Below are 15,350 nucleotides of genomic sequence, written 5' to 3' on the forward strand. Positions count from 1 at the left end.
TGTAACTGTCAACGCGAAAGATGAAGTCTAAGCATCAAAATAGGAACGGATACTGGGGCAGTAACTTCTTTTTAAAATAAATTTACAGAAATAAATTCAACATATGTAGTTGGCTCTGAAGGTTTCACAAGGAAGAGGTTTTTTTTGCTATTTCTTCCACCTTTCTTTTAAAGGGGTCAGAATGGGAAAAAGGAGAGAGGAAGCAGGCCAGAAGCAGAGGTGTGTGTGTGAATCAACAGGAGGGGAGGTTGTGTTCACCAGTGGTTGAAGGTATTTGGTGCTGTGGAACTGCACCTGAGGCACTGCACCCAGTTGTAGGCCCCCCAATTTAAGAGGGACGTGGAGGAACAGGTGAAAGTCCAGTGGAGGGCTACCAGGAAGGCGAGGGACCTGAAGCATGTGGCCTGTGAAGGGTGGTGGAGGGGACCAGGTTTGTTTAGGTGGGCAAAGAGGTGGCTAAGGGACAATATACTAGGAAGGAAAGACCAATGAAATGACAGACCCAAACTCTTCCAGGTAACAGAAGAAGGAATAACAGCCACAAATCATGGCTTGGGAAGTTGTGAGATCATCCATTCAGAGGCTGGCTAGACAAAGTGGTGATGCTCCTTCTTCAAGCAGGAAGACAGGCTAGATAACCTCTAGATGTCCTTCCAACCAGTTTCTCCATGGTTCAGTTCCCAGAGTGAGCTCAATTTTATGTGTGCTGTTGGGGGAGGGAGGGCTCGCTAGCAACTTACAGCCCCAGCTCCACTCCTCTTTGTTATTCACATCTTTCAGTGCTTGCTATCCCAACAAAATGCATCTCATCTCACTGGACCTCTGCACTATTGCTATCATTCAGGATTTGTTCATTAGCTGCAGACTCTCGGTGAGCTCATCCCCAGCACATTAAAGAACCAAATCCCTCAGGTTCTTTTCCTGGCTCTTCCCCCAACCACTCACTCGCTCGCTGCCCTCCATCCTAACTCCTTTCTTGCCAAAGAATCTCAGAGTTTCGTTTTTCCACGTTCCAAGAGCACCAGGGTTAGCACCTGGGGTAGTACCAGGAAGAGACCCCAGCTGTTCAGCTGCTGGGCTTCAGATGTGGCCATCACCATAGGCCACTTCCCCAGTCATCCTACCTCTTTTTTGAAATGCAGTCTTCCAAGTACTCTTTCAGATTTGGTAAAAACTCTCTCAGCACTTAAGCTTGCTTCCAAAGCAAGCAATAAGCCATACAGAATAGACACAGGCAATAAAAAAGATACATAAAAGCAAATAAAGAGAATTAGTGTCAGTATTCTTTTAAATTTTGGCTTTGCCTCACTAGGAAGATTTTGTATAGCTTGCAGAGACTAAATGATCATGCCATTCTTGGAACTGTTGCAAATAAAATAGCAGTCTGGTCATCAGTGAGTATTAACTTATGTAGCACAACAACTCTGGGGTCTCTGCAAGTTTTGTTATTGAGCAAAACCATAAAATCGTATTGGAAACGGAGCATGTGGACATAAACATGCCCATTTTAAGCAGAAATTGGCACAACTGAAAACATTAATATAGGTCAAACTTAAGACCTAATCCAGACCATAAAATTAATCCAAGAGATTTATTTAATTGGACATTCTTTGCTTTTTTTAGTAAAACTGATTTGGGCAGTGACAACAATCCGTGAAGTGACTTGTGTGAAGTGATGGGATGAAATCTTCAATAATCTTGACTCCTGTTAGGGACAAGCATTTTCCAACTTGTCACATCCTTTCTTAGCGTGAGAAAAAATACATGCAAAGCATGTATGCTAAAATAAAGCTTCAACTTGAGCACCCACTGAGCTGTGGCTATTTATTAGTGGTCCTCTACAAGCCCATCTAGAAGATATAGCCCATGTCCTACATCATTCTACTGTCGTAAACTTCTCCTAACTCCCAGTAAAATTAATTACAATAGTTTGAAGTTTTTGTCAGTCCTGATCTTGAGCTGATTAATATTGGTTTACTAGCAATCAGATAATTCGTGGATGAAATCCCAGCCTTGTTTTAAGTCAACCACAAAGTTCTCTTTGACTTTGATGCATTTAAGTTTTATCCAATAGATGCTTTGTGGGGGGTCAAGATGAAATTTTTGCGCTATTCGTCACAAGTCTGTTGTTCTGTGGCTTTCAGATTTTTCTGTATGATCATTAACTAAACTATCTATGCAGCTATTATTACTAATTACCTGATTTATACTTCTACTATTGTATCCTGGCATGTCTTTATGCATATATTCAAACATTTGATTGCCTCCATTAAGAAAGTAATGATACCACTCAACAGTATATTGCTAAAATTTATCATAGTTAGGCATAGATTATAAATATTATTGAGTACTTTAATCAGAACATGCATAAAATGAATGAGAAAACAAGAAAAATAAAGAATGACAGCCTCTTCTTTGAAACCATGCTGATGGTTCAAAAAAATTAGTATATTATTCAGAATTGATTAAACTGGCTGAGAGAGAACAATTGCTGGTGGGATATTTTTGTTACAATTGACGCTACAATAAAACTAGAACAAGAACCACTGGTCAGAGAAAGTGACTTGTGTTTTAAGTATCTTCACTCAGATTTGCATAATAGAAATACATTGATTTCTGAAGATGTAAAATTAATGCATAAATGTCTACACTATAACAATTTATATGGACTTTCAGTAATGTGACTGCTCCCAATTAAGTCTTTCATGATCCACCTCTGTTTTTCATCTTTCTCTTCTCCTTCCCTCTTTTATACTGTTTTTCAATTTAGTGATTTTTTTTCCTGCTCTGAAATATCACTGAAGATTTCTAGAATTCATTTGCTCTGTCAGTCTATTTATCTCTCTGTGGCTATCCCTCTATCTGTCTCTGTCTCTATTTTTCTGCAGTAGTGGCCTCCACTTACACAGAAGAGGATCCTGATGAATTCAGAGACACCGCTCTGCTACTAAATCAACCACAGGAGGAGTCGATCCCTGCAGAGATTGATTTCTGTGGGGCTCTGGTGTGAGGGTGCTTGGCTCATTTCAAATAAAAAAGGATCTTCACCTGCAATAGCGAGATTTTCAGGGCACTGTGCACCAGCATATCCCAGCATCAACAGTCTGTCATTAAAGGCAAATCAGAACAACTTCTGTGTTGTTCAGCCTGTCCTTTATAGCAGACTTACCAAACTTCCAGGACTGGCTTGGCTGTCACATTTTTCAGTATGTTCTAAAAGTAATGGGAGCTGGAGATATCCAAATGTCAACTTATAACGGCCTGTTTTTTCTCTTTTGTTGTATAATCAAATTCTTTTTCCCATATAAAGAAGTCTCTTTTCCTGTATAATCAAATTCTCCTTTATTAGTGTAGCTGGCTTTTATATGACTTTTCAAAATAATAAAGGAGATGTTTCCTTCCTAAACTGCTGCTTTGGGAGATTTAAAGGGGAAAAAATGGATTCATCAGACATAAATCAACATGGGTCTACTACCATAGATTTGCACTAGTTTAGTATCTAATTCCAGCAAAATTGGTGTTCCTGGCCTTTGCACATCTTAGTCACTCAAATGTGTGACCCATACACCACCACGAGCCATTGCTATTTCCCATTTAGGGCCACTTTTTTTACTTCCACTGCATTAGAAAATACGGGAGTCCTTCTTCAAGTGAGTATCACCTTGTTAAACTACAACGATTTGGCCTACAGTTTTCTTGGCTGGAGGGCTGCCTCTTGCTGAATTTTGGAGAAGCTTTTAGCAAAAATAATTTCACTATTTCCGGGAAGATGACTAGGGAAAAATACATAGCTTGCATGTGGTAAACTAAAGAGGTGCTTATTGTATTTATTTGAAAGGCTCTAGCACTTTGTGCCAGGAAATCATTCCTCATCTGAAAAATCTGCCCAGGCCTGGCCATGGAATAAGTCATGGAAATATCTGATTTCAGGCTTCAACCGTGGCTGGGAGAGACACGTCCAAGCTTTGCAGCCAATTTCTCTGAAGACGCTTTGTGCTGGACATGACTGATTCCACATAGGCTGAAAGTGATGCTTCAAGCACTGCTCCTCCTGGTCGCTGTGGACCAGAGGAGTGCTGGAAATTGGAAAAAGAAGAGGAAACAACTATCCTGTAATCTTAATTCCTCCCCTTCTGGCCCTGTAGAAGTGTGGAGGATTATTAGAAGGAATGGGCTGCATGGAGGGACGAGAGTTGAATCTGCCTGGTGGAAAAAATTGCTGAGAGCAGACGAATTAAAAAAAAGAAGTAAAAAAAAAAAAGATAAAGTCAGTCAGGGGATGGGACGATTGAAACTGGACCAAGAATGAGGGTGACACTATGACTTGCTGGATAATGAGGCTGTGTTAAGAAAATGAGGGAAAGGGTACCAAGGAAATGGATTGGGACTGGAAATCAGTAGGTGGTAGGGATGGAGCAGATGGGAAACTCTGATTAGGATGGCAGATTGTTCACAAGAAAGATCAGAGTCATCTGAAATCTTCCTGACTGCTAGTTCAGACTTTCCTCTACTATGTAAATGACAGTAAAAGACTATGAAAATAGAGTAGCAGTTCAGGGACAGACTGAGGTCCACCTGATATAATATTCTGTTTCTAGGATACTTTTCTTAATTTTTGTTTTAATCTAGGAAACTATATGCATATAACCATATAGAAAGGTACTAAATGCAATTTTGTAACCTTTGTATTGCAGATTACTCCTATTTGCTTCTCTAAATGCCTTGAATTTTCTGCCAGGGTTCAGTATTTATTCTTACTATTGCAATTTTCTACCCTTTACGATACTGTTCACATCTTTCGTGCAGAAGAGACCAGGATGGCAGCAGAACTGAGATCTCTAGAATGGCATTGGCAAGCTATGCAAACTAATAATTACAATTTTGCAGAGCACTTAAAAGTACCTCTATCATATTTAATCCTGTTTTTCAGGCCTCCCACCACTAGAAGGTGAAATTCTTTACACTGTTAATCTAATGCAGTATGATTCTCTAAGTAAGGTATTTCCCTTCTTAATGTTTCACTGCAAAAAAATGTGAATGCACTTCAAAAGGGAATAATTTGAATCCTCAATGCAGATTAAAATAAGTATCTTACTATTACTTTTCTTAAGAAGTCCTTATTGATATTTCACTTAGAAAATAGTGATGTTTAGAGGGAGAACATTGTTTCCCCAGCAAGAAACTATTTGCCTTGAGAACAAGTGTTTTGTTGACAAATATTATATATTTCTTTTTTTAAACCACAAAGAGTATGGGTTTCTTTCCTATCTACAACATATAATATTGAAAGCTCCCTGACTGCAGTCTTGACAGCGTCAAAAAATGTCTAAAAACATAGAAAAGATATTAGCCTAGAAATAGTCTTTTGTATTACATCTACGTAATAAATTGAATAAATGCCAGTAGCTGGAGACAAAGACTGTATACCCAAGTGACTATAAACATGATGGCTGAGTGACATCAGTTGCTCTTTCTTTTCACATGAATGATGTAAAAAACAAATATATCAAAATAGTTAAAAGTGATATTTAGTAAAGGCTAATAAAATGAGTTACAGAAGTGACTTTCACTTCCAAAAAATGTCTTTGAAAAATCATAGAGCTTGATTCATGCATTCATTTGAATTTAAAAGATTTCCTAGGTGCGTGCAAACATTTCTTACAGCTCCATTCAGGTAACTGGAGGATTTGCAGTAGAAAAATACTAGTAAACCAAAAAATTTAATTTTTGCTGCAGTTTTATATATGAATGTAGGTAAAAATTTTTGTGCATCTTTGACCTGGCTGTGATCTCTACAGTGTTTTGAAATGGAAAAAATAATAATCGTAATAATATTAGACAGTTCAGGGAGCCCTGCCAATGATATCCCATCAGGACCCACCCTAGTGGAAACCAGAGGATGAATCTGAACATGTGTGTATCAGAAACCTTAGGCCAAGAGGACAATTCGTGTTTTCAACAACGTTAGAAAGGACCAAAAATGGTATCAAGATCAGAAGTTATAGTTAAGTAGTCACTTAATGACTAGTGAAAATATTTAAATTTAACATAAAAAACTGAAACATTAGAAGGCACTTTAGCTAGCTTCAGGTAAAGCATATCTTAGCTTAAGTTAAATTCTCAATTTGTAGACTTCTATGCCAATCAGTAGTAAAAAATATATGCATCATTATTTTTTCTTTACCTAAGAAATTCCCTAAGGATTATAAAAAGTACCTGAATAGCACAGAATGCTAATACAGCTTTAGAAGGTAAGTTGCTCTGTTTCCTAATCTGATCAGTATGGATTTTTGCAACTTCTACAACATTAGAGCATTGTTACGTATTTTCATGCAGTATGGAAAATAACCTCACACCACAACTCTGAGGTAAGTATATAAGATTATCCCCATCTTAATGAAGAGAAAGTCAGGTCATAAGATGATTAAGGGACAATAGAGGAGCTAGGCACCTAAAATGATATTTAAGAAAAAATCAGGCTTCTAAATTCAAAATGTGGATTCTGCAAATTCCCGCACAGCTGCAGAGAGGTCATGAAAATCCATAAATACCACAATTTGTGCTCTTCAAATTGGTGGTTTATTGTAGGGTGCTACTTTTTTCTACAAGCAAGGGTGCCTCAGACTTGAAAGGTTTAATCCCCTAATATTGGGCATTGGGTGTTCTTCCAAACCAGTCTCCGTCCTCTGACGAAATCTGTGTAGCCTATTTTCTGAGAGGATGTCGCACACATAGATAGGACAGGGTCCTTCATAAATGCAGGGGCAGGCACTGCTTTCTTTCAAAATGCAGCTGAGGAGACATGTTGCTGGCTCTCTTACTCCTGCCCTTTGGTACAACTGTCTACAGTGAGCACCTTGGACTGGGAAATGCCAGAGCTGGGTTCAACCTCTTTCAGAAATGAGGGGATTCAAGCTGAAGGGTCCTGACTGTCACCCAAAGAAACTCGAGTTTTATTTTCTGCTCCCACAGCTGTTTCTGTTTTTTATCCAGTGGCTGTATCACACAAAATCCAGCGATGGTCCTATACACCAGGGCTTCCCAGTTACTAGGTGGAGGTCATGCTGCCTCCTGTGTGCTCTCCTGTCCTCTCTCCAGCATGATGCCATTCCCATGGGAGGGTGGGAAGGGGCCACAGCTTGGTGGCTCTGCTGTTGTCCGGGGAGGGAGGACATGCAGGGACAAGGGCCACCACATCCCAGTGCCACACTCCGAGGTCAAACACCAGCTGTTTGGCTGAGGGGGAGGCCTGCACCCGTTGCCACCTCTTCTTCCTCCCACCACGACGGCGAAGACCAAATCAGGGCTTCTCTGTGGCTGTGGGTGAAGTGCCCAAGGGATGGCTGAAGTGTCACCATTCCCCCCTGTGTTCCCCTCCGGTCCCTGAGTGATGAGTACATCCACTCTGGGCAGACCTCACCGACGTGCTGTTCAACCATGGCCAGAGGTGCTGACCTCTCCCCACGTGTTGTGGAGGTACAGTCACACCTCTATCCCACCACAGGTGCCTTAGAGCTTTACTAACTCTATCCTCAGTCACCTCCCTAAACTAACACCCTTCTTGGGGCAAAACTGGTGAAAAAACACCCACCAAACCCCAACAACCCTGTTTTGTGATTGTGTGCGTGAAAGATCACAATTTCTCCACATAATAACTGCTACAACAGTGATGAGTTTTGTGTATTAGAATGAATGCATAAATTATAATTTATTTATTAACTTCTTGGATTAGACAGCTACACCTACAAAAAATAACATTGCTAAATGTATTCAGCAAAGCCTAATGTTCCGTGTAGACGCTGTGCATCAGTTTAACGGCACATCCTGGCAGAAAGAGCTTAAATTCGCTTCATTTGTTAAATTATGTATTAGCAGACAGGAAAAAGAAAAACATAGTAAGTGGAAGAGAAAATGAAATAATTACAGAGCAGCTTTGTATGCTGGTATTGCTCAGACACACGATGTCTTGAACATTTTGTTCCCAGGGGCCAGCATTTCTGCATTAGTCCATTTTTTCGACTGAGGATGCACGTCTCTGCAGACTGAGGTCTCGAAAGCAATTTTTTCTGTTTCTGAAAAGTGCTGAGCAACTAGAGCTACAGATACTGCCTGCACTGTAGCCATGGGTGCCCAGCACCTTCCAGGGTCGAGATAATGTGTCCCAGGTAGAATTGCTGGCTGATGTTCACAGGGGGACTCACACATCCAAGTGGGATCAACAGTATTTTTAAACAATGAAAATCAACAACACCTCAGACTGTATCCACAGAATCCATAGCCTGAGGATTATGTGTACCCTAGGGAGAACTGTGAATAGCAGCCATTCCTCCAAATCAGCTACCAATTTCTGTGTCCCCATGGGCTAAGGATCAGCCGATTGTGCTGAGGCCAGTGGCTGAACTCCATTGATTCCAATGAGGCAAGACTCATTTGCAAAGTTGGTTCATCTACCAACCATTTTATGGATACTGCTGAAGAAGACATGTTCTCTACAAGCCACCTGACGACAGCAACAGGTTTTGTTTATAAAGGTGGCTTGTATGGAGAATTAACATTGGATTTTTGAAGGTATTACTACAGAAGTAAGTAAGCACTGCGGGTTCATGATGTGACATCTTTTTCTCCTTAGAGCATTGGGCAGAACTACTGAGAGTGCCAGGATAAAGAGTTTTGAAGCCTGATAACCTAAGTTGAAAGACAAATGTACTCAATATATATATAGCCTGGGGCGAGCACACTCTCTGAGAAGACTTGTTGGAGGACTTCACTTCCAGCTGTGTTGCTGCCTGCTGGTCAGTGGGCTAGGAGCCGCCCTCAGTCCCTTATGTTCAAGTGGTGGCTTTCTTGCTGCATAATCTTTAGCAAAGCTTTTAGTGAGTTCATTTTCCAACTACATCAATTATTTGGCATGACACCATTTTAGAATGCCTAGTTTAAGACACCCAGGGCTTGATGTTTCTCAGACATCAAGTGCTGAACATCTCTTATTCCTTTTGACTATGAACTAAGGTAGTTAAATTAGACCTACGTGAAAATGCTGCACAGGTCAAGTATTGCCTAGATCTACCTGTCACTGTGTTTCAGACTGATCTCTGTGTTTCAGACTACGTAATAATGCCTACTTCTCAAAGACAGCTCTTAGGAGAATTAATTAGTTAATTTTGTACAGTCTTTGAAGGCTAAAATGTTATCTAAACATATTGCTGGATATGAGTGATAGGATAAGGGGGAATGGTTTTAAACTAAAAGAGGATAGATTCAGACTAGATCCAAGGAAGAAATTCTTTACTGTGAGGGTGGTGAAACAATGGCACAGGTTGCCCAGAGAGGTGGTAGATGCCCCATCCATGGAAACATTCAAGGTCAGGTTGGACGAGCCTCTGAGCAATCTGATTAGTGAAGATGTCCCTGCCCACAGCAGGGGGGTTGGACTAGATGATCTTTAAAAGTCCCTTCCAACCCAAACTATTCTATGATTCTATAATTCTATGATCTCTCTTCTGTAATGAGCTTTTTTAATTAATGCTATTTATTTGAAAATGGAGATTTATTTTCTAAAGGAATGAATATAAATGTCACCTGAGAAAAAGCTAACCATAAGTTAGATTACACATATATTTATAGTAAAAAATAGGTGTGCAAATTGTGATCTAGAGAAATGTACTATTGTAGCACAAATACCAAAGAAATGGGGGAAAAAAAAATTTCCAGGCTTAATTAATTAATTAAAGGAAATGCAAATTGCCAAAATCAATGTGAATGAATTACAGGAATCCATTATTAAACAGGGAAGCCTTTAGTCTAAATAGAGCTTATATTGGGACAAAGAGGTGGAGGTGAGAGAACATTTCGGAAGTGTTAGAGCTGCTGAATTTTATTTTTATTTCCTCAGCATGTTATTGGGATCTCTTCTATAAGATGATGGAATAGATGACGCTCCATCCTCCTGCTTGTACACTTCACAGGGTAAGTAAAGAACTGCTATGAGGCAATATAAGTTCTTAGCCATATGGACTGTTTTTTAAATTATTACTGCCTGAATTCTCAATAGCAGGAAGAGTAATCCACTCTTTAAAAACAGGAAAAGAATGTGAATAGGTGTTAACTTTCAGTTCTCCAGTGAACTGTACTCACCAGCAACTTTGTATTAGTTTAGTAATCAAAATTCTCAGAAAAATAAACTAATTGAAATGTTTCTTCTGCTAGATCTTGACAAAATTTGGAATAATGGTGTCTCAGTCAAATCACATTTCTGCTAACATTATGAGACAATAAACTCTTTTCTGAATCTTGTCTACATTCATTCTCATCTTAAAGTAATTTCCTGTTTGTCTATTCAGATACGTAATTTTCTGACAGTTGAAAATAATTCAGTCCTGACTTGTGTTCATTTCTTCATAAAAGAGGAAGAACCCTATTTATTTACGAAACGAGAAGGTTAAAACCTTCTGCTAAAAACTGCATAATACGGAAAGGAGCATGTTCAGTCCAAATTCAGCCTGGCGCTTAGCCATATGTTGTTTAATTTGAAGCTTGTCGCTGCCATTGATGTCCAGATGACTATTCATGTGCAATTGTTGAAGATCAAGCAATTGTTTAAGTGTACTGGCAGATCAGCGGCAGAATGCTTACCCCTTTGCAGTAAAAAAGCCTAGTTATTAAAATAATTGAACCAGTTAAACTCAACAACCATACACATATTTATGACTTTGTATGTATGTTTACAGACCAGATAAAACAATAATGTAGTACTCAGTTAACAGACAAACTTAGCAGTGACATTGCATCCATCAAGCTAAGTATCGAGGTCTGAGCTTGCAACTAAAATGCAAATGACAAAATAGAAAAACAACTCTGAAGCACTTTTGCAACAGTTTAATCAGTCTTACTGAGATATGCAAAGGAGGCAGCGCGGAGCTGCCCGAATCTCCGTACCCTCATAAGCCCACACATTTATCACCTCACACAGTTCCTGACTATCTCAAAAGGAATCTAAATTAAAACACTTCTTTGACACATTATTCACACATATGTCATGTATTTCTGTTAGACAAATTCCTATAAAATAAACAAGAACCACAATCAGGACTGAGACTTTCTGTATGATAATTGGCTGAAGATGTTTTCATAATAAGTATTCTTTAAATTAAACACCACAAGGGAACAATGAAATAATGGTTTCAGACACCTTTTTTAGTTCCAGTGGCATCACTGACTGCTTCACCCTCACGCTGCCACGTGCATACCCTAAGGAAGTTTACCCATCCAGGTACGTGGCCTGCCAGGTCTGTAGTGACCCCCCCTGCAAAAGCTGCTGATTTATGTAACACACATCCTGTGCAGTCGGGAGCATAACGTATGAAGGAGTCCATCCACACAATCCAGATTTCATTTGGAAGGTGGCGTCAAGGGGAGGATGCAATTTAAAAGCCTCCAGAATTTCTGTACCGTCGTCGTATATGATATTTTAAAATAAGACATGCTTAAATATAAATAAATAAATAAATAGATGTGTATGTGTGCCTGGTGTGCATCATTCATATACTATGTAAACGAAACACAAAGACGAACTTCATGGGCATTCAGGGTGTACTGAGCTTGAGAAGTTCTTGCAGCTGTTGAAATCCCTATGTAAGTCAAAGGAGCTTTCCTTGAAAACCTTTTATTTAACAGCGCCTAAGAGAAAATAAGCCTTATTTTTGCCTTCTATGGCAGAATATAAACACAGGCTTATCAAGGTATTTAGCATCTGCCTAATCTGAATAATGTGAAGAGTTCTGTCCAAAGCCAGTAGAACTATTCACATGCTCAAACTCAGACACCTGCTTAAGTGCCTTGCTGGACCAGGGCCAGAAACATAATAGTGGGCCAGCTTAAGCTGATTAGAAATGTTCTGTTGGCTCCAGTGGCAGCAGGATCCAGCCTTTATTGCCACTTTGCGAAATATGGTGCTCAACAGGGGAAAAAAATCAGGCACTCTGTAGTTCTCTCAGTGGTCTGTTGGGTAAAGCTTGAGTACAAAACAAATGTAGCTTATTTAGCACTAACTGGAAATGTGTATGACTGAGAATGCATCTATTTTTCCACATGAAAATAAAATTTGTTGCCTTGAAGAAACTCTCGAAATGAAGTGGCTTATTCTAATATGCTGTCTAGATCCAGATTTTCTCTACAAATAAATACAGCAAGGAAAAATAAGGTTCAAAGAAATGGTGAAGAGAATCCTTAACCTTTGTGAGTTTAAAGAGGGAAGATGCTTTTAATAACGTTTCTTTCATTTTTTAATTGAATGCTGTGGTAATCGGTATTTTTAGAAACCTAGGTAGTTACACAGTGCTTTTTATTGCTTGTGTATGTAGCTTGTTAACCAGGTATTAATAGGCAAACTGGCGTGGCACAGCCAATCCGACTCTGGGCAAACCTAATGATTCCAGGCATCTCTCTTGCTGCGGAAACCGTTGTATTTGTGTGCTGCGAGATCATTAATCAAAGGCTGAAGAGCCCTTTCTTCCCTAGTGACAGAATTCCTAACAGGGCCTTCTGCAGTGATAAGTCTCCGACTGACTACAAATTATCAATACCGATTACCAGATTGCTGCAGTGGGGAGGGGATGGCGTGCTCGGCACTGCAGGGCTGGCCAGACTCCCACAGCCCTTGTCTCCCTCTTCTATTTGCATCTACAGCTGCCTCATGCCTTGTTCCCAGGGGTGCCACAGCCAGGTTAAAAAGCTTTCAACCCACACCGATTATTCCTCGGGAGCAGAACATCAGCATTCAAATAAATAAATGTATAATGCATCGGTTACAGCCAGTGCCAGGAGGATTCCGTGTAAGTTTGTGCAACATGATTAAGAGTGGTAACAGAGTCTGCACAGAATGGAAATTTGAATGGGATTTGCTTCTTGGGGAAGGATAATAATTGCGTTGGGGCTCTCCATCCTTATTCTGTGGGATTTGTGTGTGCATGACTTTAATGGTGAACGATTGTGAAAACTTAAATTTGAATGCGTCAAACGTAGGTCCTGCCTCATTTACCCCCCCCAAAAACGAAAAATCAAGGAGTAGTAGGGTTTGGATGCTTTCAGCAGCCTGACCCCTCGGTTGTTCTCCTTCTCTCGCTCCCACACCCTCCGCTGCGATTTTCCGCTCCCCCACCCACTTCAGCAGCCTCCCTCGAACAAAGGGGCCGGGGCCGGGCTGCCGCCTTTCGCTCCCGCCGCTGGCGACAGGACAAGCGCCCCGTGGCCAGAGGGGACCCGACGGCAAGGGGCTCCGGGAGACCCGAGGGCTGCGGCGGGGCCGGGGCTGCGGCGGGGAGCGCGCAACTCCCGCGGCCGCGCCCCGCCCGGCCCCGCCCGGCCGCTCCCCGGGGCCGAGGAGGGGGAGGCGGTGCGCCGCGGCGGCAGGGCGCGGGGTGCGGCTCCCGGCCGGGGGGGGGGGGGGGGGGGAAGCGGAGCGGGTGGGAGGATGCTTTGCTTGCAGCTGAAAAAATGCCAGATAACAACAGCCCGGGAAGCTGCCCCCCGGGAGAGAAAAACAGGGTGGGAGCTGCTAGCAAATACCAGCTATCCATGATGCAGTGACCTACTTCAGCCCCCCCCGTCCCCGTCCCCCCCCGGCAGACTGCAGGTGCGGGCAGCGCCGGGGCAGCAGGCAAGCGGCGGCTCCTTCTCCTCGCCCCCCCGCAGCCCCTTGCGCCGGGCTGGGCGCGGCCGGCCCGCAGTGCGCGCCGCCGCAGGTGCCCGCCCCGCTGCAGCCCCCCCCCCCCCGCCCCCCGCCCCGGCACCACGGGTCCCCGCGCCCCCCGCTGCCGGCCCGGCCTGGCCCCCCGGGGCCGCCGCCCGCAGCCGCCCGCAGCCCCCCGCCCCCGCCGCCGCGGTGCTGGGTTTCGGCCGGCGGTGCCTTTCCTCCTGCCCTCCTTTCTTCTCCCCAGGCGGTTCGCGGTCCGTTTCAGAAGCAGAGGGCAGCGCTGGCCCCGGCCGAGGGGGGCTGCGGGGCGGTGGGAGGCATATTTATAGCGGGGTAACTTTTCGGTTCGTTTTCTCTTTTTTTCTTTTTTTTTTTTTTTAATGCCATAATATATATATTCATCTTTAAAATAATGGGAGCCGTTTCAAAATTAGGCTGTGCTCATGTGCCGACCTCACCCCTCAGTAAATAATTAATCTGATCTCAGGTTAGGACGTTAAAAGAGCCCCGGGATCCCACACCCCCTCCCTTTTTTTTTCCGATCAAAGGAATCAAAAATATCTTTAGTGTTGCCTTGATTTTTTCTAAACTTTAGGGACACTGAGAAGAGCACCCAGTGTAGGCAGCGGTCCTAGGAAATAGTAGCCGTTGTAATAGTGGCTGAAGAAAAAGAGATGTGGTTTCTTACCCATTGCTGTTTTAGCCATGGTGAGATGTGCAGGCTCTCGGAAGTGGTGAAGGCAAAGGGGTCCAGCTACAGCAGTGGAGAGAGGGAGAGAAGACTGAATAAGGCACTGAGTCAGCAGAGTGGGGCTGTGCAAGAGAAGGAGCAAGAGGCAGGAGCCCATGAATAATTATCACTCCTCTACCCAAGCAGATTGGCTCTAGAGGTCCCCTGACATGACTCCTGCAGAGCCAGAATCTCCGGGCATTAAATATTGATCCACCAATGGTGCTGGAGTACAAAGTGCCAGAATGCAGTTTGAAATGGAAATCAGTCCTTGAATGCCTCTCCCCCCTCGGTCTGGCTTTAATAGTACATTCCATGTCAAATGTTCTATGTCTGACATGAAAAAAGCCTATTGGTGTTGAAGGCTCTGCTGTTGCTACCTGCAAAACATGCACAAATTCATTTTAACAGATTTTATTCCAAAGATATGACAAAAAAGGGACCAATGCAAGGGATTTTCTAAACCATTTCGGTAAAACAGCTGCTCAGATGACTTTTACCTCTGCATCCCATTTCCTACAAATGTATACAGATACCATATGCAATTGTTTTATACTGAATGTTTCTGCATTTCATTATTTGTTTTAGTATTCCCAGACCTAACCCTGGACATCTCAAACTGCTAAAACTTAGGGAATGGCAGCTGGACCTGCTCACACTCTCGGAGGAAAGCCAAAAACAGGATAAATGTGAAAAGAAGTCAATAACTGCTTCCCTGATGTGCTATAACAAGAGCCACTGGGAACTTGCAAGCTTGATTCGCTTGATAAAGTGTGCAGAATGGGACCTGATATGATATTACATGAAACGGGATGGACACATTCTAAGGATTCTCTACATTAATTTTAAGGTTTCTCTATCCCCAGCAAGAGGAAAGCCAGTGACATGACTGACAGCCACTAGACAAATGTGGGTGGTTAATTGAAATTC

General features: G+C 42.2%; 1 protein-coding gene across 1 annotated transcript in view; it reads right to left on the bottom strand.

Annotated features, from left to right (window-relative positions):
- STMN2 (stathmin 2) overlaps window positions 1-14,667 on the bottom strand; it is a 41,774-nt gene extending 27,107 nt beyond the window's left edge. The window contains exon 1 of the mRNA XM_075140639.1: window positions 14,379-14,667. Within this exon, the coding sequence (XP_074996740.1) occupies window positions 14,379-14,538 (160 nt within the window). The 5' untranslated portion in view covers window positions 14,539-14,667. The remainder of the gene's footprint in view (window positions 1-14,378) is intronic.
- Between the last annotated feature and the right edge of the window lie 683 nt (window positions 14,668-15,350).

The sequence above is a fragment of the Calonectris borealis genome, chromosome 2 (genome assembly GCF_964195595.1).
Source record: "Calonectris borealis chromosome 2, bCalBor7.hap1.2, whole genome shotgun sequence".
Taxonomy (NCBI): domain Eukaryota; kingdom Metazoa; phylum Chordata; class Aves; order Procellariiformes; family Procellariidae; genus Calonectris; species Calonectris borealis.